This window comes from Scatophagus argus, chromosome 11 (genome assembly GCF_020382885.2).
Source record: "Scatophagus argus isolate fScaArg1 chromosome 11, fScaArg1.pri, whole genome shotgun sequence".
Taxonomy (NCBI): domain Eukaryota; kingdom Metazoa; phylum Chordata; class Actinopteri; family Scatophagidae; genus Scatophagus; species Scatophagus argus.
In genome coordinates, this window is record NC_058503.1 from 5175477 (window position 1) to 5200786 (window position 25310).

The window sequence follows — 25310 nt, forward strand, 5'->3', positions numbered from 1 at the left end:
TTGCGCTGCATACTGTATACGTGGACTTTAAAATGATCTTAATTCGTTTTTTTAGTCACACTGACATATTGTTAATAGAACGTAACAATGTCCACTTTTGGCTACGCATGTATTGAATAGGACAGAGTTTCGCACATACTGAGCATTAATATTTATCCCCTGCTGGGTCAGAGTTGGTATGCTTGGTATGTCGGAGGCTAGTTACTTCTCTATTTCTTCCACCCACCCACACACACACACACACACACACACACACACACACACACACACACACACACACACTCCTTATGCTTATCTCACCCTCACACATCCTTCATTTATTTCGCCAAAGCACGAGTTATTGGTTCATTCAACTGTTACTACTCCTGATATGGCCACAGTTCCCTCACATACTGTGTTTGCAGTGACTCCATGTGCTTAAACATCCTTTGATTATGCAGGATGTACAGATTTTCTTAGAACAGGCTCTAACTGGACATACTTTACATATATAACTCCTCTTGTTAGGGGATCTTTCTCTCTTTCATTATTCCTTACTAATGGAAACCTCAAATAAATTCTGCTGATTTAGTGAACTAGTGTTTTGTTGTATCATGTCAGTTTTCTCCGACAGATTGGAGGGTTTTGATTTGGACTGTTTTTCTGCTTATTCGGTTGCATACAGAGTTTACAGTTGTTATTTTGGAGAAACTGTTGCAGACTGGATAATAGACAGACATAAGGCTCAGAGACACAAATATTGCTTACATGGGAGCGCTAAAAGTAAGTATCCAAACTGGATATGACACACCAGTTCTCAATGTCAGGCTCACAGGCCTTTTGAATGCGCCTACACTTGACAGAGGAATTGAAATGTAAACTTCTCAAGCCACTCCTGCTGCCTAATCCACCTTTTTTTGTAAATTTATGGGTCTAATATGTATAAAACAGCCACAGGTTATCCAAAGTATGGCTAAATCCTGTGTCTCCTACTCCCCCACTGGTCAAACTATTCTTTCCTCACTCACTCACAGCCTACCATGAGGAGCTCAAACACAGCCTCTTTTAGTTCCTGTTCTAATTTACTTATATGTTCCCAGGCATGTCATTCATGGTCTTACTTTGTACTTAAACAAATCACCTGACACAAGGCAAACACATTGTACCACATGATTTTATTTAAATGGAGCAAGCCTGCAGGCTAGTTCAGTCAACACGAGCTGCACTGCTGTATTAACATGTGACATGCCTCACTCTCCCCGCTGGTCACTGAACACACCCTCCTAATTTGGCGGTCTATTTAAGCTGCAGAAATTCCCATATGACCCTCTGCCCGTTAATGATAGTGCTGCCTGTTATTTCAGCCCCACCACCCCAGCATCCACCTGCAGGCTTCAGCAAGGTTCAACATGTTTGCTCATCACTCACAGATATCTCATGTAAGCATATCTGTGGGGAGTGATGAGGCTGGAGCCTAGACACCAAATTCTAACATGTTCTGCTGCTATAATTTGAAAAAACATTAGAAATGTGGACTGAAATTTACTTACCCTTATTTTTTTGTTGAATGCGTGACACAGGTAAGCTGTGTTAAAAACACAAAGTATGATGATGTCATTGGGTGAATACATTGAATATACTCAGCATTTGTCGAATACCAGACCAGATCAGTATGCTGAATTTTACTGCTAGGTGTGTCACTTGACTCAGCAGCTGATCCCACTAAGCTCATGAATGGGAGTATAGCAGCACCACAATCCATCAGGGCAGCTGTAACACATAATGTTTTTGTTTCTCACATCAGCCATTCAACTGAACTTTTGTTCTAAAGTTTAACATCAAAATAATAAATAAAGCAAGACTTCAGCCAGGTGTAAATTGAGAAAAGTTGAGAGAAGCTACTTTTTAGTGCAACTGGGAACTCTGCAAGTCATTACGTTTTTTGCAACACATTCTTAAAAATGTTTCACAGTAAAAGCCTTGTTCAGAAATGTTCTTTTTTCCACTGAAATGATTGATGACTTTTGATTTGAAATAGATAAAGGAACTGTTATATGCACAGTGTAATGCAGTAATTCAGAAAACAGGAATGAATCAGAACAAGGCCTTGTACTCTAGTCATCACAGCAAATGGACAAAGCACCATCCTGCGATGTTGAGCTAATCGGCTATCCCAGTGCTCTGCTATCTTGTTGAATGCTGGTAGCTCTCTCCACCTGCAGCTGAGAAATGCACAATGACTGCACAAAATCAGGCCTACAGAGGACTGTTGACTGCTAAAACTGGAAACCCACACAACCCTCCTAATTCGCACTAAGGACAGCCAACACCAGTGGTAGTGTCATTAGTTTTGCAAGTATGTGATTTAAAACCAAACTACTGGACAAAGTCATGATTTGACCTGTTGATGGTGTTAGACAATCATGAACGTCTATACCAAATTTAATTGAAATCCATTCATCAATTTCACCCTAATCCACAAATGTGAACCTCATGGTGCTGCTAGGTCAAGGGATCGCCAAAAGTCAAGTTCTGTAAAGAACGCTCGTACCAATCTCTTTTGTAGATGTTGCAACATTTTATTTGATTTGACAACTTTGACCTATTGGTGGCACTACCTAAAAAGTCAGGGGATTGATGCAGACAATTTACCTAAATCCAAAATAATGATCCTCGTGGTGACATTAAATGAAAAGCCAGGAGATTGACCAAAACCAGCAGGATTCTTGGTCTGTTGTCCAAACTAAAGTTCATCTGTTTTTGAAATATTGTAGTCTGGATTCAGACTGACATTGCCATCCATAGAAACAGTGATGTGGCTAAAAACCTCAGGCTGAGGGTAGCCACTTTGGGCTGTGAATTATACACTGTAGCCACTGATGATGGACAAGCTATGTTTGTATGATCACATGCATGCAAAGCACAGTTGTTCCAGTTGCATACTTCCATGGAAATTAGTTTGATTAGTAATGAGAACGTCATGCGCTGTCATGGTTTTATGTAAATCAAGTTTAAACACAGTTCAGCCAACATGCCACTTACAATAAAATACATGACCATATGCGGTTATAAAGATATAAATTTGTTGTGCAAAACCAAAATGACCCCACAACATGGCTGAGCTTTTATATTCAATTAGAAGTTATTTTTCACATATAACATATTTATGAGCCCAATAATTATCCCTCCAAGACTGACTGCACTGTGACTTTCTTTTCCCACCCACACATAATGAAGTACCCTGTGTTTGAAATTAGTCCTACTGACCACTGCTATTTGCTGAACTGAGGGAAATATACTCTAAGACGCTATAATAAGAACCACTCATAACAACTGAGAACGAATTCAGAATAGCCTAACAAAACACAGTTGTATCACTCAAATTCATCAGAGAAAATGCACTCTTTCCCTGCTGTAAGTACTCATTTGACAATATATTGTGAATATAGTTTGAGTGATAAAATCTCTTGATGTTGCGCTCCACGATTTACACACCCGCAGTCTGTGATCAGAGATCACGGTCCAGGCCGAATCCAGTCAGCTGCTAGGACCACTGACTGCATAGTTAACAGAGGGAACTAGCAGCTTGCAGATGCAGCCAAAGCTACAGCTACAGAGTTCAGTGACCAGCAGCTGGCAGTTACTCTGATGATATGCTGCCCCCCTTTTTTTGGGAGTGACCTTCAAATTCTATCCATAACTGACACACACCACTTTAACACTATGCATGAATGTTATCCATACAATCATTTAAATTGCTTAAGGATCTTCTACCCATTTTGCTGGAAAATGACGCAACTGAGAATGTAAAGGTGTATATGTTCAGAAAAATCCAGGTTGGACAAACTGAGTGAATGGATTATGAATTTTACTCCTGGACAAGTCGTCCCAGGAGACACATTAGTGTTTCTTATCGTGTTTCATCATTCAGGCAGACTAGTGGACGCCTTCCCAGTCCACCTCTTTTCTCTCTGTAAGCTCTTGGCTTCTCCAGTAACATGGTGTGCATTTAACAGGATATTTCTAACATTGTTTTAGACCATTTCATAAAGCTGTATTGGTTCTAAGGCCTTAGGTAAAAAGGAGACTGAATCCTTTCACCTCCCTGCTTTGAATAAATCTGTGCAAGCAGAGAGAATTCCTACAAGTTGTCATTTCTTCCTTTTGTCAAGGTGGATAGAATTGCACAAAATTCCCAGGCTATTAAAAAATGGATTTGTTTCCTGTGAGTTTTCAATGCATTGGAGAAAATAGAATTGAGTGCTAGGTGTTGAAATGAAAGAGTTCCACACATCCGTGTCTCCTGTATGGCCTGCATGGAAATTCAGGTTCTATATTTGGAAGAATCTCTAGTTAGTCAGTGTCCCCTCTCTGTCTCTTCTCTTTTGATGCATGAGATGAAAAATTAAACGTGCTTTTTCTTCTGTTTGTTGCTGGGCGAGTCTTTCTTCTTCAAAGGTATGACTCATAGAATGACCTTTTAGTTCCCAGGAGTTCAGCGTCTCCTGTGAGGCATCAGGGCTGCTTGAAAGCTTTTGGTGCTCCACAAATGTTCCCAGTCAAAGCCAAACTCTGCAAAATTACTTCTACTTCTACTACTCCTTCACATTTTGTTTCTCAGTAACATTTTGAGAGTGGAGGTCAGAGGACATGTGATGATTCAGGGCATTCTGACATTTGGTCCAGAGGATCCTTAATGCTGTACAAAGATTTGTGCAGAAAGGGGGGAGTGGAGTGTTGGGAAGGGGAGAGGAAAAAATGGTTTTGTGCTCTGAAAGCAAACATTGCTTTCAGCTGGCTGTAGTTGTAGTGATGAACTCACAGCTCATCACTGGACTGTGTAGTCCTCCTCATCTTTAATATTGTGTACTATATTCACATGAAAACTGAAGGCTTTTCAATTAACAAGTTCCAGTCCCAAAGCAAGAAATCAGACAGGGGTCTAATAATTGAATCTTTATAGAGATCATAAATATGTTACATACACAAAACTCATGAAATAAACCCTGTCTTTGGTTGATACACTTTGATCCTCAGTTTGTTCCTGGTTACTAAGGCATTAATATAGCAGCTGACAGCTTTCAAAGTAAAATCCAGCAACAAATAACTGCGGGTCCTCACGTGAGAGACTTTCACCCTCTTGTACATTGCCCTGCAGAATGAGGCTGGCAGTGGGCTGCACACAATAATCAGCATGAAACACATGACCCGCATTTATCCTTAAAACACACAGTGTGCCTCAGTAGGCTGACTAAGGAGGTGTGCACTTGTAATCAATCTAATAATCTAATCCAAACTAAAAGTAAAAATTGGCCTGAGATAGTGTTGCAGTACTTGCCAGTGATTAACAGAGGCCTGTGTATTTCTATTACCGACTTTTGCTCAAAATAAACTTTATGGTTTGCTGCAGGCAGTTGCTCCTTCAATTTGTGATCTTGCAATTCTAATAATTTAAATTTTTAAAACTCAGTCCATTCTGGTGATAGAGCTTGACAGAGGTTGTATTAGAATTTGATCTAATTTCCCTAATTATTCCACAAAGTGTGGTACAGGAATCATTGCACATGTCCTGCCATGCTCAATTGCAAGAGATGTATTGCTTCTAACAAGCTCCGCTAATTGAAATGTCAACTAACTATATCCAGTCTTCCAGCAAAATGTTCCTCAGAGTAACCATGTGACTCATGAAGTTACTGTGCTTGTGAGTGGTACACAGCCTCTGAGTAAATACAGAGCACAATGCCATATTATTAGACCAACTTCCTGTTGACTGTCACAGGAATTTTCACCATGTGATCAAATTCAGTCCCTTTTGGCGCACAGTAATCACAAAAATACAACAACAAATATGAGCCCTGTAGTTCAAGGGTTTTTTTTTTTTTTTCATTTTGCAGACTTTATGTGTTGCACCTCAGCAGTGATAAAGAGTGGGGAAGGTGAACCTAAACCACAGCTGGGGACATCCTTCTTTAACCTTTAGGACACCATGCCCACCTTTTAGGGTTCATTACGCAACCAGCTGTGGAATCTACAGTACATTTGCAAACTTCAGAAAGGTGGCTGAGCAAGTGATATAAACATTACAGGGGACATGCTCATAAAAATAAGGCAGCAGAGTGGCAGAGAAGGCATCAAATGGACACTTTCTTCTTCAGCGTGTACCAGTTTTTAAAATTGTCTTATCAGAAATCCAGGCCTTTGCCTTCCCACGTCTCTGAAAGTTACACACAAGTAGAAATGAAAAGTCTTAGGTGTTCGAGAGCAGAGAAGAAACTCTGAGCCTTGTGGATGTAACAAACAATGAATAAAAAGGTGCGGGAGAAACACTGGATGGTAAAAACTCAGACTCCTGGGTAAATATTAACAGCTAGTATGTCTTCCTCAGTTGTTTTTATGACATCTGCTGGTAATTATTAATCACCCATGAAAATAATGTTGTGTACACACACACACGCACACACACACACCTGGAAGAGATGGACATGGTAACTGTCATTGTTCCTTACAGGATATTTACTGGATACATTTAGCTTTTCTTTTGTAGTGTTTCCCTGGTGGTGAAATATAACCGTCAATGTGAGAACTGAGTTACTGAACAACCACAGAACACATTAGCCCACATTTGGCGACAAGGAACAAAAGCTGTTTAGATAAATGTGTATGAAGTGTGTATTTTATGTATTGTTCTGTAAAAAGCTGCACAGTAACATTACGTCACGGTATTCCTGTTAATTCATAACCAGCCATTAATTAATCATTCCCCAACATTAAGGCTGAGCTGTATGATTGAAATCAATCTAAAAATAATAACAGGTTAATCTTTTTCTAATGTCGATATGGATAATAACCAAAAAATAATCAAACTGATGTCTGTGAGACCTGTCCCATGTTATGCATTACATCAGAAAATTTTCTGCAGTATTTAATAGAAACAGTGTGATCACATCTTAACAATAAGATTCCACTGAAAGTAGATGAATTAAATATTTGAATTATTTCCCAGCCCCATCTTATCATAGTTAACATAGTTATAGTTTATACCCTCATTGACATAAATGGAGTGGTCAGAAGTATTTGAAATTCCTCTCAGTCCTGCACAATAACATCCAACAATACCACAACCCCCATCCTCCAAAATGACCAACACCAAATCAGAACCAAGTTGAATAAATAAATAGAACTAAAATAAACCAAAAATAATTGTAATAATGTTAATAAACCCTATTAAACTGAAAACTGTTCACTTATAGTATTGTATCACACACTTGTATTTATGAGGTCATTGAAAGTCTGCTCACGATTGATAAATAAAAGTGTTCAGCCTTTTTTTTTTTTTTTTTTTTTTGCCTGAAGTGTTACCTTTCAGCTGCATTCAGTTGTTCGTCAGTCAAAATAGGCAGCAGCTCTCTTGGATTGCTGCTGCAGATACTTGATCACTTGAGGACTTTGAGCTGAATCTCGGTTGGTTGTGTTTTATCCATTTTCTATGAAAATGACTTGTCTGAGTGTGCTCCTAACCATCAGTTAGCAGGTTTTGAATAGTAGGATAATGAGTCGGCATGAGCGAGATAAGCAAAACAATATGCATGAATCACCAAGGGAAATTACTGAAAATGATCTTTCCTGATTATGTACGTGAAATTTGGGGAGACATTGATTTATTTACATCCGTGAATGGGGATAATCAGCTGGGACCTCATCTGTGCTACTCTGCAGTTATTTGATCATACATTTTTGTGTTCTTACCCCGGGGATGATCTCTGCATTAAATATGGGAGCAGTGTTTTTCTAAGTGCTCTGTGGTGAGGAAAAGCCCATACGTTTCCAAATAAGGCCTGGGTGCGCGCTGGCAGTATTAATAGAATAAGACTGCTGCTGGGGAATATTTGTATTGACCTGTTGAAAGACTTTATCTGATGCATGCTGTTTCCATGGTAGTGTGGGGGCGGGATGCTACGAGGCAGTGGCGGAGCTCCATGTGCAGCTGCAGCTGACTGGCTAAATCCACTGTAGGTAGCAGGAACCCGCCTTTTAAATGTCAAATTTGGACCGTTTCAAGCTGATTTAAAGCAGGAGTCTGTTTTCCACATTTTCACAGTCTCAGTAGAAGCACACAGATTTTTAACACTGTAGCAGTCAGGCTCCTACCCCCCCTCGTGTTTTGTACCAGGCAACAATTCTCCCCAGAGCAAAATAGTACTTCCTTCTCTACTGATCATATGCCTCAAACACATATGTTATGCTAGTAAGCTCCTTGTGCACACATAATGATTTCTCTGTTAGTTCTTCATCAGATTTTCAGCCATTGAGAGGCATTGTAACCAAAGTACATTCTTGTTCACTGAATGTTAAGAGAAGTCAGGCCTTTTTGACAGGTTTTCAGGACAAAAATCTTAATCACTGAGATTAAAAATGTGTCCTTTGCTATTTAAAGTTTTAGTCAGATGATTAACAGTTAAGATTCTGTAACAGTTTTGCCTCTTAAACAAACACATTTACTGAAGTGCAACATGATGCAAGGAAATTCACCTGTAAAACTTCTCTGTGCGCTCAGAGGATTGTCTCTCTGATGTGATTTCATGACTCGAATGGGTTACGTCTTCATGAGGCCATTTGCTGTCTCTCTCCCTTCTTATCTACATTTGGCCTTTCAACCACAGCCGGCTGCACTCAGTATAACAACTGTCTTTTGAGATATTAAGCTTGTTAACTGAGCTGCATGGGTGAGTTACAATGATTAAGTTCTTCTGCAGGGTTGCATTTTTTTTTGCATTCACTGAAAATATAATTGTCAAGCAGACACCATCTTGCAATGGGATCACGTTGACATGTTGGGTTGGATCACGTCACAGCTACACAGTACACATCTGTAGAATTTTATGACTGCATCTTGCTCGATTGTTATGCTATTGCTTTGAGAAAGGGAAAAGTCCCTTGATAAAAGTTTCTCTGACTGAAATGCTCTCAGATAAGAATAGTACCGTCAAAGTAAATATTTGAGAAGCCAAAATAAAGAATGTCATGGGAAACCTCTGTTTCTGTGTACACTTGGGCGAGACTGCTTTTATTTATCTAAAAAGTAATTTGTATTCTGTGGGTCCGTCCAGCTGAGTTTAACAGTGTTTCTGTTAGATAAGTGGCATAAATAAGAGTAACCTTTTCTAAATTCACCAACTTCTCTCTGTCTCACACCTCATTTCTTAATTTTCCTTGGTCGTGCCTCACTTCCAGGCTAGTCTTCTGCCAACCACTCCTTCCTCTGAGTGTGCTTGCTTCTTGCATGGAGACCTGCTGAGGGGTTTTTGACTTGATAAAGACATGCTGTGTGTGTTCAGTTTGTTCCGGCAACAGAGAGGCCCGTGGTGTGAATGTGATTCAGCTGGCTGATTCAGCCCATTAAATGGCTCTATGAAAAGAATGGGCTGCTGGCTTTGGCTTGCTGTTGGCTGCCAGTCCCAGGACCCACTGCCTGGCACTGAATGGAAACAATGTCTTTTAGCACTGGTGTTTTGGATGCATGACAGCAAGCAAGCTGTTTGATGGATGGAAACTCAGACAGCATCTATGAAACCTAAAAGCAGTGATTTGTTGCAAATTAAAAATTCAAGTTATAGTGGGGCACATGCACTCGTGCACCAACAAAGGGCTTGAACTCTGATGTACCACCTCAACCACTTCTCCTTGGTGACCCTGTTTCACTGGCTACTGTAACTCAGTCAGGACGTTTACATTCACACAAGAAACTGGGTCAATAAAGTTACCTGGGACATTGACAGTTTGGACAGTCTGACTCCGATCTTACTCACCTGTTTTACCTTTGTATTGGTATAGTGATGCAATATTCTGCTTTCCCATTTTTGTGTGTAAGAAAGAATTTGTTACTTGAGAGCACATAAATGCACTGTTCACATGCGTATTCATGTTTGTTGAGGATCTGATCATCTTATTTCACACTCATATGTTGTCTGATTCTCAGCAGTATAACCAACAGCTAAACTATGAAATGCCTAAAAACCAGTTTTGCTCAGTATCATCTGTTTTCATTCTTTGTGCGGGTCTGCTGATGATTCATAGCTTTATTTTTCATTTAAACCCAGTGGGCTTTATAATGTAATCGGCCTGCTCTAAGTACTAATAAAACTGTGTGTATGCTTATTGGCCATGCACAGATGATAACTTGTTTTGTACCTTTTACTGTAAGCCCAAAATCCTCAGTCAGGTAAAGGCCAACTTCTCATAAAATTCCTCATTTGATTTGCAGATTTGCTTTCTATCGATCAGCTGATCATTTAGTCAACTACCTGTTGTAGGTCTAACATAATTTCTTCCTTATAATTCAAAATGAATGCTCCTCTTTGTACTCCAGCCTCGCCAAACAAACTGCTGGTACTGCTGAAATATGAAGTAGCTTTAGGCCAGGTGTAGATTCACAACTACTTTTCTGTTCATATTCTTGCAGCAGGTTCATAAACACCTGCATATACATCCTTCTATGTTAGGAATCCTAGTCATCAGTCACTTAGACATCGTGCACCTGCTTGGAGAAGTTCACTACTTGTCCTTGGTCATTATGCTCCAGTGAAGTTGTGTACACCAATGCAGTCTTAACTCATGCAAGTCATTAACTGGCTGATGATACTTTAGCAGGTCAAATTTATGATACATGTATCATGAGTTTTATTCGCTCAAGCTACTATATGGTTGGTGTGACAATACGTACAGCTGTTTACTTGGGCTCAAACACACACACGCATAATTGTAAGGTTTGAGACTGTTAAGACATTTGGACGTATGATGCCTAAACACTCTGATGAAGTGTACAGAGTGCCTGTTGTATTTTTTCTAGTAACATTTACTCATTTATTTTCTTGAGAAAAGACATCAGTGCTAGATGTAGACAGCAGAACCTCAACTAGTCCCCTTTTTTAACTGCATAGGGGAGGTTAATGTTCAAAAAGGCATAAAATCTCTTAGCTGGATGCAGTTAAAGGGATGTGATTGTTTATATGTACGTGATGTTAGTAGAGATGTACAGGAAGTAGAGAGAAAGGGAAATGACAGAGGACCCAAGTCCCTAGCAGGATTTGAACTGGGGATATTTTGATCAGTCTTTGACCCTTGGCTCACATGGATGCCTGTTCTTTTACCTTTTTCCACAGATAGTGTCCAATGTGCTGATCTTCTCCTGTACCAACATCGTGGGAGTGTGCACGCATTATCCCGCTGAGGGCTCCCAGAGGCAAGCCTTCCAGGAAACAAGGGAATGCATCCAGGCTCGCCTCCACTCCCAGAGGGAAAACCAGCAGCAGGTGAAAACGAGCACAGATTTTATCTGACAGGATACGCACTTATAAGACTGGAGAGAAGGAAGGGTCTACAATGCACCGCTTACATGAGTAATTAAGTCACATTGTCTTTTAGAAGAATACTTCACTGAAACATGTCATTAGATAGTTATTATTATTATTATTATTACATATTAAACATCTCAGTAGGCTTAAATGACAGCTCTGAGAAGCATGTCTAGTGGCCTGCTGCTCTGTGGAGGAAGGCTGCTGTAAAATGGTTAACACAATATCACATTTTATACTTGAGGTGCAGCAGATGAATAGCTGGCACTACCAGTTCATGAGTCAGGTGTGTAAGAGAAGGACAAGCAGGTGATCAGGGTCTTACAAACTGATGTCTTGATGTAGCATTAACTTGCAAACAAAGTGGGCTACTGTGTCTGTTTTTTTCCTTATCATTTAAGGGCATAAGAACCCAGCAGGTCATAAAAATCCAGATCAGACTTAATTGCCACAGCTGAGACACAACTGAGTCACTTTGGGTTTTTTTTGTTCTTCATTCATCCCAAATTGGACGAAAAAAAAAACCAAAAAAAAAACACCCAACCTGACCATTTGTGGCTGGTCAGTTTAGACTATGCTGAACTGAAAAGATATACTACACTGAGAAAATGGAACATTTTTTACCACTTTTGTACATTTTGTGAACATCCTCCTGAATTCCTTTCGCCATCTCAATAATGCAGTTAATCTGCATCAGTTTTAGTCATTTCTACTTTGTTGCTGAGAAATCATGCATTTTCTGACAGTTTGGCATGGCTGCCATTGCTATGGAGATAAAGCCTGTGGGAGGGCAAATTAGAGCTGTACCAAATACTCAGTGCTTTGCTGCTACACATATGAAGAAAACTGCATTACAGTTTCCAGTCTCACCCAACTTTGACCCACAGTCTAAAGTGAACTGATTTAAGTGTTTTATATAGAAAGAATAAACCTAGTTTTCAGCTTTCCTCATGTGACAGAATTTTCAGCTTGTTGATTGAATATGGATGAAATGCACCTTGGGAATCATAACTGACTTCTTTTCCTTATGTTGTTATGCACTCAGATTTGTTGTTTTTGTTGAACTGTTTTCATCTTTTGTACTAATGATGGAGTATCACATCCATCTAAAGACTGGATGTTCTCCAACAGCCAGTCACCTGAGTGAACTGGACACTGTTGGAGAGACCTTAGCATTTCAGAATGTACCCAATTAATCTAAATACACACTGGCAAGTTCTCATGCAGAGGATCTGTTTTTTTCTCTAAAGGTGTTTGCATAAGCATAGTGGTCCAGTCGCTGCATAGACCTTTATTCATTACCATCTATTGCTATTTGGTTTATTCAGGAGTGTCCGTTAGTCTGCCTCCTCTCCATCTCTTAATGTACTCATACTTGTCCATTGAACTTGCCTTCTCCCTATGGTTTCTTGCAGGAACGTCTCCTGCTCTCAGTGCTACCCCGCCACGTTGCCATGGAGATGAAAGCTGACATAAACGCCAAGCAGGAGGACATGATGTTTCACAAGATCTACATCCAGAAGCATGACAACGTCAGGTAACACCAGCATTATTAGACAAATTTTAAATAAACGCACATAAATGTAGTAAAAAACACAACAAGGTTTATTGTTTCAGTTTTGAAATAAAAAAATATAGATATTTTTGGTCATATTTGACCCACATACATCACAATGTGGAGAAACAGAATAACAGAATAGCTATTTATGTATAGAACCATAACAAGTGGCGTTAACAGTAATCGGTAACACACAAGCACACACACTCACGCATAACACATCTCCTACTACATACTGAAGGAACATAACAAATGTGTTTGTTTTGCGCATGTGTGATCAGGAATACCTTTATTTACTCATCCCACATCATGTTGATGAAGACATATTTTCAGTAGAGCACTTTCCTACATGTGACTGTCAATCCAAAGCATGGTCAGACCTGCACCATATAAGAAAACGGTGATTTGTAATGGATACCTGATACATACATCCTGTCTGATCAGTACTGTGCAAGTCTCAACAGAGATGTAAAGGAAATAAGATGGCTCACCTGTCAGCTAAGTTTTGAATTCAGAATGTTACTAAGACTTATTAAGTTTTAACATTTTTTGGATGCAGCCTAATGAGATATATCATATGAGTAGGTTTATGCGCAGTGGACCACTTGCCAGTTGCTTCAGAAGCCGATGTGGCCTGCAGGGCGCCAGTTGAATAGTCTTTAACTAAAATCATTCAACCATTTCCTAATCATCTACACACAAAGTATACAACGTAGCTGAGAACAGATTTGCACCTGATTTGAGGATTTTGTCATAGTTTATTTGAATCAAAATTAATACTTTCTGGTGCAACCCAGTGTTATAGAGAGGTTTAAACCTGGATAGTTTAACACTAACTTTAGCTAAACTATGATTAACCCTGTTCTTTGTTTAAATGAGTATTGGGTATTGTTGGTGCAACTCAGTGCATGTTTAGCAGACATGTGGTAGATTATTAGAGTAAACTTATCTCTGTGCTGTTTCAGGATTACACCTTGTACCTTCCAAACTTTCATAAGGAGGAGGAAAAGGTACTGGGAGCAGTGAATATAGACCAGTTTGTGCAACAGAGTAACTGGTTTAAGGATCATGTCCAAACAGTGTTAAAAATGTTGGTGTGACAGAATTGTAAAATAAACTACGATTTAATCCTGATGAATCCTGAATGGTACAGCCCACCCACAGACAAAGGCAGAAAAAGAGGGAGAAGTGCAAGCGTTGCCATGACAATAGGCTGCATGGTATTTTCCCAGAGTGCTCTTTATCGTCACCTGCCTCTATATACAGTATCGGTACAGACTGTGATATCATGATGTAATTAGAAATTACAACCTCTGACCACCAGTCACTGGTAACAATAAAGAAAACAACTAAGAATGTAAACGAAAATCAATTTTAAGAAACCAGAGTTTTTACTATGTGCTGTCCAGTTTCACTATGGACGTCAACAGGAAATGTATGACTCCATTAATAAAGTCAAGACAGTTTTCGTATCCCTTAATGAAGTCCACCTGAAAACTGTTCTGAGGACAGTGATGGTGGAACAGAAATCAGAGTTGAGGGCTGAATGCACGAACTGTCCAATAAAGTTTACGTGCCACTGATGTTTTGCTTCTGAAGTAGATTGCCTATACGTTGGGAATTTCCATCTTGATAACAGGGGGTCATATGTGGGCAGAAGATCATAACCAATGTCACCATTAAAGCATCAGATGGCAATGGGCTTCTTGAGCTTTCTCTTGTCATTGATTGAATCCTGACTGATGACTTTAACCTCTTTCGTGGTTGACGCTTTCTCTTTTTGTGCCAAGTTTACAGACAGCAGATATTGTTAGTCTCTGGTGTTCTTTCAGTCTTTTGTCTTTCAGCCAGGGTCCTTGTGATTTCAGTTTTCACTTTACTTGCTTGTGTATGGAGTGACTTTGCTCTAATAACTGCAAATATTGAGCTCATAAAATAGGAAATCATTTTTATCCTGTGTCCAAAGGACAGATGCAGTTGAACCGCTGTGGTTAGGTTTGGCACCACCTTGTGGTGTAATAAAGCTCTGCACAAGAAACAGAACTTCAGTTTGTGTGTGTGTGTGCATGGACATGTATTCCTGTAGTTGTGGGGACAACAATTTGTTTACACAGTCACATTGTGAGGATCTGCCTTATTTATCGGGACAAAATGCAAGTCTTCACAATGTAAATCATTAAATATTAGGGTGAAGACTTGCTTTAAGGTCAGGCTGAGGTTAGGTTAAGGTAAAGTTTAGGATTAGGCAAGTAATGTTTGCTGTTATGGTTACGTGGTGGTTAAGCCTCCAGGAAATTAATGTAAATCTATAATGTACCCAAAAGTGTTGGAAATACAACCGTGTGTGTGTGTGTGTGTTTATGCACGCATGTGTGTTATGCAACAGCAGTCCAAGTATCAGACTGTGTGATGAGAGTTTTATGGCCTGTGGGTGTCACAGTCAGGTGGAAGCCCAAACCTCGATACATAATAGATGCTATTGAAGCCCTTCATCACTTTGATGTGTCCCCTTGAATCCTCAGGGGTTGGAGCATCAAGTCACGTACTCAGAGCTCTTGTACACAAAGGTCTATTCATCATCATTAATGTGATCATAATGATGAATTATGCCTATTTTTATTGCCCAAGTTTAAGAGTTCAATACAATTAAGAGCGCAGGTTGTTTTTGGAGAGTGGAAAGGGGTGAAAAATTAGGAAATTTCCAGGGCACATGATAGAAGGTACTCTTACTGAAAGCAATGTGCACCAAGCCATCTGAGCACTTGAGCACATACACACGGATGTGTAGACATTGTTATGCAGTTGTGTTGTCTTGTCAATATAGAGGCAGACCCCAAGAAGGTCATGTTCGTTCACAGTCAATGTATTCATTTCTGCTGTCAAGCATTAACTCAGCCATAACTCATTCTTACCTATGAAGATGTTACCCTTTACACATTTATAAGACACAAACCAATAGAATTTTCAGATGGAGTCAAAGGGAGAAACACTGAAGTGTCTTATTGTGGGTTTTTTGGGGTTTTTTTTTTTTTTTTTGAGACTCACTGGGGAGTAGGCAGCACATTAGCGCCATCCGCTAAGCTTGGCTGAATTCTGTCTGTGGTCATAAGTGTGTGGTTAATGGGTAGCTAACCAGGTGTGACTTGGCCTGTTGGGGAGCAGGCAGTGGCTTTTGGTAATTGGGGCTCTGCTGAGAGGCTGAGTAACAACAGGAAGAGAAGTGACAGCTCCCACTGCTACAACCAAAGAATGAGAGAGGAAACAGAGGAAGGTGGTGAAGGGGCTCTTGGAGTCTCGAGCTTGCACAAAGTTTTGAACACATATCCATCCGTGGTGTATCCTAGTGACTTTGATGATCTGACTTTTTCTCTTGCACTATTATTAGATCAAAATTTGTTTCCAGTGATTTGGTTTTTGGCAGAATATGTCCAAAAGAAATGTTAGCTTCAGGTATACTTTCCATTTAATGCTAATTTGCACATGCAATTGCACTTGCTAAGATTCTGAGCTAAGGTGATGAACATTACACCTGTTTATATTAGCCTTCATTGTTGTCAGGATGTGTAACATGATGTTAGCATGTAGCTCAAAGAATCAGTATACCTTAAATTGCAGACTCACTGAGCTGTTAGTAAAGCTGTAGACTTTAAGTCCTGGTTCTGCAGGTGCAAAATCCTTTCAGCGCACAGGCCTAATAATTAATTATGCAAGGAATATAGATAAAAAATATCTCTGGAGTCCAGGTTAAATCACAAGAGCTGAACTTTACTCTAAGTGTTCAGCTGTCATTAGGGAGTCAAGTGTCCAGGAATTTAAGTCCCACTCATGTCTTAAATCCTCATTTTTTGACTTAAAGCTCTGCTATGTTGTCTCCATCTGTCCACACTCCCCTGTGCATGGAGTGAAACATTAGAGTGTAAAATAAAGCGTCACTCTGGATATTTATTATATTCCCAAACTATTTTTCATTTAAATCACTGTCACTTGGGGTATCTAATTTCAGTTCTGGAAGCATAGTTTGTACCTTTGAAGATACTATTAAGTTACAACAAATGGTACCTCAATTTATTTGTTTATTATTGAGGCCTGGTAACCACAAAGGTATAATTCTGCTGTACAGTTTGAGTGTGGCATCCCACTTATGTTTGTCCTTGGGAGAAAAACAATGTCCTGTGGCTTCAACAATGAGGCCAAAATGTGTGCTGACTAAGGTATTATGCAAGAGGGCTTCGGGGTGGATGCTTTGATGCTGCTGGGTTGCCCTGTCAGCTTTTGGGAAATATTCAGAACACTGTGACTGCTACTGTTGCTGTTATGTAGGCCAGCAGCACCCTGAGGAGAAAGACATGGAAAGAGCATTGCATAAATTAGAGGAACTGACCTTGCCTTTGTTCTCCATGTTCTAACTGAAGCAAGGATAAGAATTGACGCTGCACAGCAAACACATATGGTTTTAGTGTGTGTGATGCAGTTAATTATGCACGTGTGTCTTACATAAGGCCATTCTGCTGATACTCTTGGAGCCAGGCCTGACCTGAGAATCTGCCCTTGGTGAGCAGAAAGCGACACACATGCATGCGGCAAACACTGAACATACAAATAGCTGATGTTTTCTGCCTTTCTACACAAATGAAGATCAGATCGCATTTAGCAGATGAGAGGAAGAGCAGCATAAGTGCACACTGTGTGCAAATGATGCAACAAGGTTGGAAAGAGAAAGGAGAGAAGGGCAGAAGGGTAGAGAGAAAGGAAATAACAGGAAATGAAGACAGTTATGGATGAGTAGCGAATAGAATGATGGAGTAAAACAAAGTAAGAGAAGCATAAAAAGTCTGAGCCAGACAACGATGAAAAGCGCTGAAGGGTTTTGTGTGAGATTTTGTTTCTGGCTGAGGTTACCAAGCCACCAGCGGAGCAGCTGGCTTAAGTCACTGAGGGTGCGGATAAAAGTCATCTGGCTGGTGGCAGTGGAGGTTCAGTACAAGAGGAGAACACGGGGTCAAGCAAGACCAGAGCTGCACAGCTTTGGCTGGCTAGTCTGGTTCAAAGGAAATCCACATTGAAAATAGTGGCACCCCCAGAAATTTTTCTCGGTGGTGGCCAGATAGGGCCGCTGAAAATCTTAGGGTGGCGCACCAAAAGCAAAAGTCATGACTGAACTTCAGTAACTGTTCTATGCTCATACTGATATAATTTGGTTTCTTATGTTACAGTTAATGTTGCTGTAACATGTAACCGGGGGGGGGCATCTATTCTACTGATAGAATGATTTACTGATGATTTAGCCCAGAAAAACACACACAGCCATTGACTGCAAAAAATGAATATAAAAATACATTTATAAAGGTCTTTTCTTCAGTATCCTTTTTCTGTGACATTTTCCTTTTTCCACTTTGACATTAAGCCAAATTAATTCAACTTAACTAAAGTGTATTAACTTAAATGAACAATGGACATAAATACATTTATTAATTAACAAAAGAGAAACAGAGAAAATACCAGGTGTTAGTTCTTAATTAGCTTGTTTTTGACAGTTCTTTTTTCTTTATATTTTATTTCTTTTTATTTAGTTTTTCTTCGTGGAAATTTGCCCAAGTTTGCCAGTCAAACATGGCCCTTAAAATACCATTTTTTTTGGCTTTTGACCCAACATAAAATAAGCTGAGATGTGAGAAAAAGAATCCTCCCATAGCTTGCACGCAAGTATGCAGAACAGCGATGACATAGTCTGATTTTTTTTTTCTCTTTCACGGTCCAGAGAATTAACATAACACTTTACAAGAACTTTAATGACCATTTTTGAACTAAGCAGCCTCTTTGTATTATCTTGGTTTCAAAATAGTACACATCTGGCCTTTAACATTTTTACAGCGCATAGACTCTAGCTTTAGCCACCATACAAATATACACAGTTTGCCTTATATGCTTTAATAGAGCAGGCATTCACATTGCACTAACTTAACTTGAGGCAGCAATTAAGCTGAGGGAGAAGGCTAAGCAGCTCATTACAACAGCTGTAATTAGGCATGCTTCACGTCACACAAAATGCTATATCCTGCTTTTTTTTTTTATCATGTTTTTTACGATTTTTAAACTGAAATAATCTTAATGCTAACCAGCTAACTGTAGGTAGCTAACTCACCAACATGATCCACTTAAATGGGAAAAAACTTCTGATGGAGTTTGTACTGACGATAACTTCTCAACAGTCTACAGCTGTGTCATTAACCCGCTTGTGAACTGTTTAGGTATTTACATGTAAACTGAGACTACACAAAGTAACCTCAGTTACATTAGTAATTATCTTATGTGTATATTACTAACAGTACGGTGTATGTTTTCAGAAGAATATCATTTCTATGCGACTCAGGAATGCCATCCATGCATCCATCCATCTATCCATCCATTTCCTTCCCCTTTATCTGAGACCAGGCCACGGGGGCAGCAGCTTGAGCAGGGATGTCCAGACTTCTCTCTCCCCGGACACTTTCTCCAGCTTTTCTGGGTGGACTGCAAGGCGTTCCCAGTCCAGCCGAGTGACATAGTTGCTCCATCGTGTCTTAGGTCTCCCTCGGGGCCTCCTCACGGTGGGACATGCCCGGAACACCTCCCCAGGGAGGCGTCCAGGGGGCATTCAAAACAGATGCCTGAGCCACCTCAACTGGCTCCTCTCAATGTGGAGGAGCAGCAGTTCTACTCCGAGCTCCTCCCGGGTGACAGAGCTCCTCACCCTATCTCTAAGGGAGCGCCCCGCCACCCTGCGGAGGAAGCTCATTTGTGTCCGAGATGTCGTTCTTTCGGTCATGACCCAAAGTTCATGGCCACAGGCGAGGGTAGGAACGTAGATTGACTGGTAAATTCTCGCCTCCGGCTCAGCTCTTTCTTCACCATGACCGACTGATACATCGACCGCATTACTGCTGTCGCTGCACCAATGACCCCTCCTTGAACCGCGCCACCTTAACGTGGTAGAGGGATCCTAGGAGCTATGTTGTATGCTATGTTGCCTCTCCTGAGGCAAACAGGTCCTAGGTGACAGGTCTGACTAAGAGCGGTTCAAAAGCCTCTGTACGTTGCCTGGATTGGCGTTACCGGGGCCCTACCCTGGAGCCAGACCTGGGGTTGGGGCTCCCAGGCGAGCGCTTGGTGGCTGGGTTTCTGCCCACGGGACCCGGTCGGGTATAGCCCAAATAGGCGACGTGGGCCCCCCTCTTGTAGACCCACCACCTGCAGGAGGGTTCAGAAGGGGCCAGTGCAATGTGTTTTGGGCAACAGCTGTGGGCAGCTATGGGAACATGGACTCAAGAATGCGACTCAGCAAATATGTGAGGGTGGCCACCTTTTGTCGGCACAATAGTTTGAGTGCGAGATAAGCAGCAACAACAGAAGTAATTTGTATAAACCCACCATACAGTAAATTAATCATGTCCAAATCCTAACTCTGTATTTTACACCCAGCGACACTGTAGGAGCCAGATGTGACTATCCTTGGCTTCACGACTGTTATGTCTATCCTGGTTTCAAGGGGTATAACCATTCACACTTTACTTTTCTTGTCAAATGTATGACATATGTATTGTGGTAGTATCGCAAAAATTACTTCACAAATAGCAAAAGGTTGTTTTTGGAATTATTTATTGGTAGCCCAGAATATGCAGAAGAAATAAAGCAATATATGAGCAATGCAGCTACCTGAACTAGGCATTGAATTTACAGCTTTTTGGGACTGTGTGCCCCCAGCTTTCCTCCTCCAGTGAGTGTTGCTGCTTTCTTCAATTTCTTGTCCTCAGTCAGCCTTAAATTGAAGACTAGAGGCTCTGTTTATCCCAAACCCAAAATATAAACTTATCTGAAAAGCAAACCGAGTTTCACAGATTTATCTCCAAGGCATACATATTTTCAGTGTGGCTTTCATTTTAAACCCTTTCATGTCTTTGTGTTGTTATCAGTTGGGAAAATTATTGCCTTAAATCATTATGGGTTCAAAGAAGGACAGCAACATCAAACAAATGAAACAAATTGAGTTCAAGTTATCCCTTATATTGCTGCTTTATTTATGCCATCACATGCAAAATTTCCAGCATTTTTCCCTGGGATAATCCCACCTATCTATTGGTTTAACTCTAATGTGTTTTTTTAACTCAACTCATCAAATTTAAGATCACCCACTGTAGTTTGATTGGTATAATTAGCAATTTTGTTGGGATTATGTGTCTGTTAGTTTGATCTTGAGTTTATGCGGGGTTAAACACAGACAGTTCATAAAATGAGAAGGACTTACTGATTATCTGTAGCTTACAACATCATGAGGGGAATTGCTCTAATGCCAGTATGGAGAACAAAACAAAAGTGTTGCATCATATTTTTTTATATTTTTTTTCTGTATTGGGTGTCCATTTCTTATGTATTTTATTTTTCAGTATGAAACAGTTTGCAGCCTTGTGTGTTGCCAGATATTGATAGGCTACTGAAGTTCACAAGGGTAGCCAAAAAGGTCAGATTTCCTCTCCCTTTAATATGAACAATTGCTTTAGTCTGCTGTGTTAATCAATATAATTAGACAAACTTAATTGAAGTAATGATTGGCATAGTTCATTTGTCTCCTTCACTGCTAAAACAAGTTTTATTAATTCTAGTAACTAGCACCCTATAAAAACGCAATATCTATATAATATAACATATTTAATACAATATTTCCTGCTTTACAGATAGACTTGCTGTACTTGTATAGCATGAGTATAGGAGCAGCAGTAAGACTACTAGCAAACAACAACTTTAATTGGAATCAATGGGTGCCAAGTCCAGTATCCTTTTTAATGTATTAAAGAGAACTCAATACCATGCTAATTACCATGTTCTGAGATGGCACCTCATTAATCTCAATAAAATTTCCTCACTGGGGATAAATGCTAAAAAACACTTTTCATCAGGTTTCCACATTTCTAAGCCCATGAAGCATGTGCATTAGGATATTTTCTGGATGATTTCTGGCTGCTTGACTATCACAGAAGTGAAGTTTTTAAAACTCTGTCTAAACTCTGGACAACTCTTTCTATTATTTGAAGGTAATAGTGGAAACATTAAGAAGGTGTGCAACAGTTAGTTTGCTATTGAACTGGCATATAAGAAGTGAATTCGAGCACTTGTTACTGCATCTACAGTTCCCATCACTTGCTCTAGAGCGTGTCATCCTTCCCTCCCTTGTTCAGCCCTCTCTAAGCTCAGACACATTGGTCAAGTGTCTGGTTTCACTCCACCTCCCATGCAAGCACTTCACAGAAAACAATCAATTATTCTCAGAAATGTGTACCCCAGAGCAGGAACTCTTAATCCTTTGCAGCCTGAGATCCAAATTGAGGAAATTTAGGTATCTTGAAATCCAGGTCCATTAGAACATATTAGTGTTCTCGATTTATGGGCAGCCAAGAGAACGAGTCTGTGAACCATGAAAAAACCCAGCTGTAACACGCAGACAAAGTGAATGTTGCATACCCAGAATACACACTCACAGATATATACGTGCATATGTGAACATAAACACCCGCACTGTACCATACAAACACACCATGTTCTTGGCTGTGTAGCAGGCACCTATCCTGTGAGATTCATGTGAGCCTGTTTGGTCTGAAGGCTTTGTTTATTTATAGCTCTCTCTCTTGTCCGTCCTTGGGGTCTGATTCAGAAAGCCACTTCTACATAGTCAGGAAACTGTTGTATTATCTGGCTTCACAAAATCATGCAATGCAATGCTGTCTGGTCAGATATCAGATGGCTGTAGTTAACCTGGGATGTTACAATCCAGCTGTGAATTTTTTCATATGAAATAGACCTTGTAACATGTCCAGAACCTATAAAAAGTATTCACGCCCTTGGATGTTTTCCCCATCTATTGCTTTTATAAATAGTATCATGGTCAACATGATTTGTCTTTGTTTGGCAAGAATTTACAAAAAAAAGTCTTTAATGTCAAAGTGAAAACATGCTTCTGCAAAGTAATGTCAGTTAATTCAAACTATATAGTGTGAACTAAGCCATTGCATAAATATTCAGCCCTTTCAAATCAGTATTTCGGAGATGTAACTTTGTGGTCAGGTCTCAGTCAGCCTTGCACATCTGGACACTACAATTTGTCTCTGTTCTTCTTTGCAAAACTGTTTAAGCTCTGTCAGGTTGCACAGCAATGGGGCATGAGTAGCCCTTTTCAAGTCCATCCACTTGAGGAAAGAGAGAGGAGTTTTTTTTTCAATGTAAATTTTTGTCAAAAAAAGCCAAATTATAAAAGCAATAAAGGGGGAAAACATCCAAGAGTGAATGCTTTTTATAGGCACTTTATGTGAATTGTACAACACTTTACTTTTCAAGTAACCACAAGAAAGTGTTCGAGCAAGACTAATCCATTTTATGGATAAATATGCAATATTAAAAAGCAGTACAGCTTGTTGCACTACAAAAATTGACATGATGCTATATGCCAAAGTAAATAATCCAGTGTTCAGTAGTAGGAAGACCAAACAGGTGTGCCATAAACATCTGTGTTTGTTTAGCTTATGTATAAATAATCTTCCAAAATATTGTCATGTTGTAGACATAAAAATGCTAATGCAAATTACGCTTTTACTGTACATAAAAATTAGTAATCTGCTTTTAACTTTACAACTGCCATGAAAATGATCACACTGTGGCTTGGCTATGTTTTTAATCCCACCAATTGTGCATATTCTTATCACCCCCAATCCTAACATATCTTAGACAAAACACTGTGCTGTATTTTGGTCATACATTGGATTGCATTGGAGAGGTAGAATTGTTCTCTACCAAGTTACATTAAGAGCTCTAGTGATATCACAAGTCAAAATTTAAAAGTGGCTAAGCAATGTATTCTGTTTCTATATTATCAGGAGAGATGTGCAGGACTCAGTGCTATGTGTTTTAAATCACGTGTTAGTGTTGTGTGTTGATATGCATTTGTTATGGTTTGCTCAAAGGACAGTGGATGAGAATTTGCTCTGCTGTAACTCTGGCACAGTAATATAAGTAACTTTTACAAGAATGATTCACAATAATCTCACAGTGAGGAGCCGGTTGGACTGAGCGGCAAGCACAAGATCAGCAGTGGCATGAATAATCAGCAGAGAGAGGGCATATTGTCAGTTTATGATGACTGCCATGCTAACTTGTGCCACTGAAAGAGTCAGCTGACACAGTTCAGCTGATGGCTTGTTGGTTTTTTTTTTTTTTGTGATTAACACAGTGCTCCATTCAAAATATGAGCTATTTACTTTTATATCAAGCTGGTGTGGTATACTGGTATGCAGTACTGTAGCATTAGGACTTCCTTTATTTGGAACATTGAGTCCAAATCTTGAAAAACAGTCTCAGGTTAAAATAATACTGTGGTTCCGCTTTTCTCTTTCAAATCAGTTTTACATATTTGCCCACACTGTCATCCAGACTGCCAGTAGATTAATACAGTTAAGATTAAGGTGGAAATGGATTTTTTGTAGAAGTGTAATTTCAGTTTATTTATTAATTTATTATTTATTTATTTAAACAGTGTAGATTTCACAAGGCACAGAGTCAGTCTCAGGTGAGTCACTATCAAAGTCGTTGCAAGCAAAACAGTCTTATACAGTATTATTAAGCAGCAAAAGACACAAGTTGGATTTTGCCTTCAGAGTTTGATTTATGAAGTTTATCACATGTTTCACCTCAGGAGGAAGTCAGCGACTGGAGAATAAATATGCTTATTGAAGAAAGAAATGTTGAGCACGAGATGTGACTTTGTGTGGTTGAAGGTTATGATGCTACACAGAACATCTTGAACCACTCAGGACTACCTTGGGGTTTTATTGGTTTCCTTCCACAGCCAGTGCTGAGCCTGTTACTGTCTCTACCTTCCAGCCTGGTCCCTTTCTTCTTGTTTCTTTCTGAGAGAAATGGTTCAGCCCAATGCTCATCTGCACTGCTGTTGTGCCAGTATTAGGAGAGTAAAGAAAATGCCTCAATCACCGAAAGACCTTTGCTGTATCAGTTTAATTTGTCCTCTGGGACAGGAAGCTAACTTTTTACAAGTGTAGAGTTACTCACAAATGTGTCACTCTCTGTCTCCCTCTCTCTGTCACATATACTCCCTCCGTGCCATTTTACCAGGGCGAGACCTCATTAGCACAAACACTTTATCCGGTTCTTTTTAACACAAGATTACAGGCTTTGTATTACATTTACATGGCTGTACAACCACTATCTCACACCTTTCACCTCCATGAATGGCTTCAGTGGTACATCTTGACCAGAGTCATTTAATCACCCTCCCCTTCCTCTTTCAGTTCCTTGTATTTAAACTCTTGTCTCTAGTAGCAAGCTGAAAGGCTGTAATGGTTTCTTTGTAAGAGTTTTTACATAAGGTAATTCATGGGTTGAGG

At 39.8% G+C, this 25310-nt stretch overlaps 1 protein-coding gene across 2 annotated transcripts in view; it reads left to right on the forward strand.

Annotated features, from left to right (window-relative positions):
• adcy5 (adenylate cyclase 5) overlaps positions 1-25310 on the forward strand; it is an 80989-nt gene that overhangs the window by 23687 nt on the left and 31992 nt on the right. For both annotated transcript variants that reach the window (XM_046405095.1, XM_046405093.1), the window contains exons 3-4: positions 11139-11288; positions 12746-12867. In XM_046405095.1, the coding sequence (XP_046261051.1) occupies positions 11139-11288; positions 12746-12867 (272 nt within the window). The remainder of the gene's footprint in view (positions 1-11138; positions 11289-12745; positions 12868-25310) is intronic.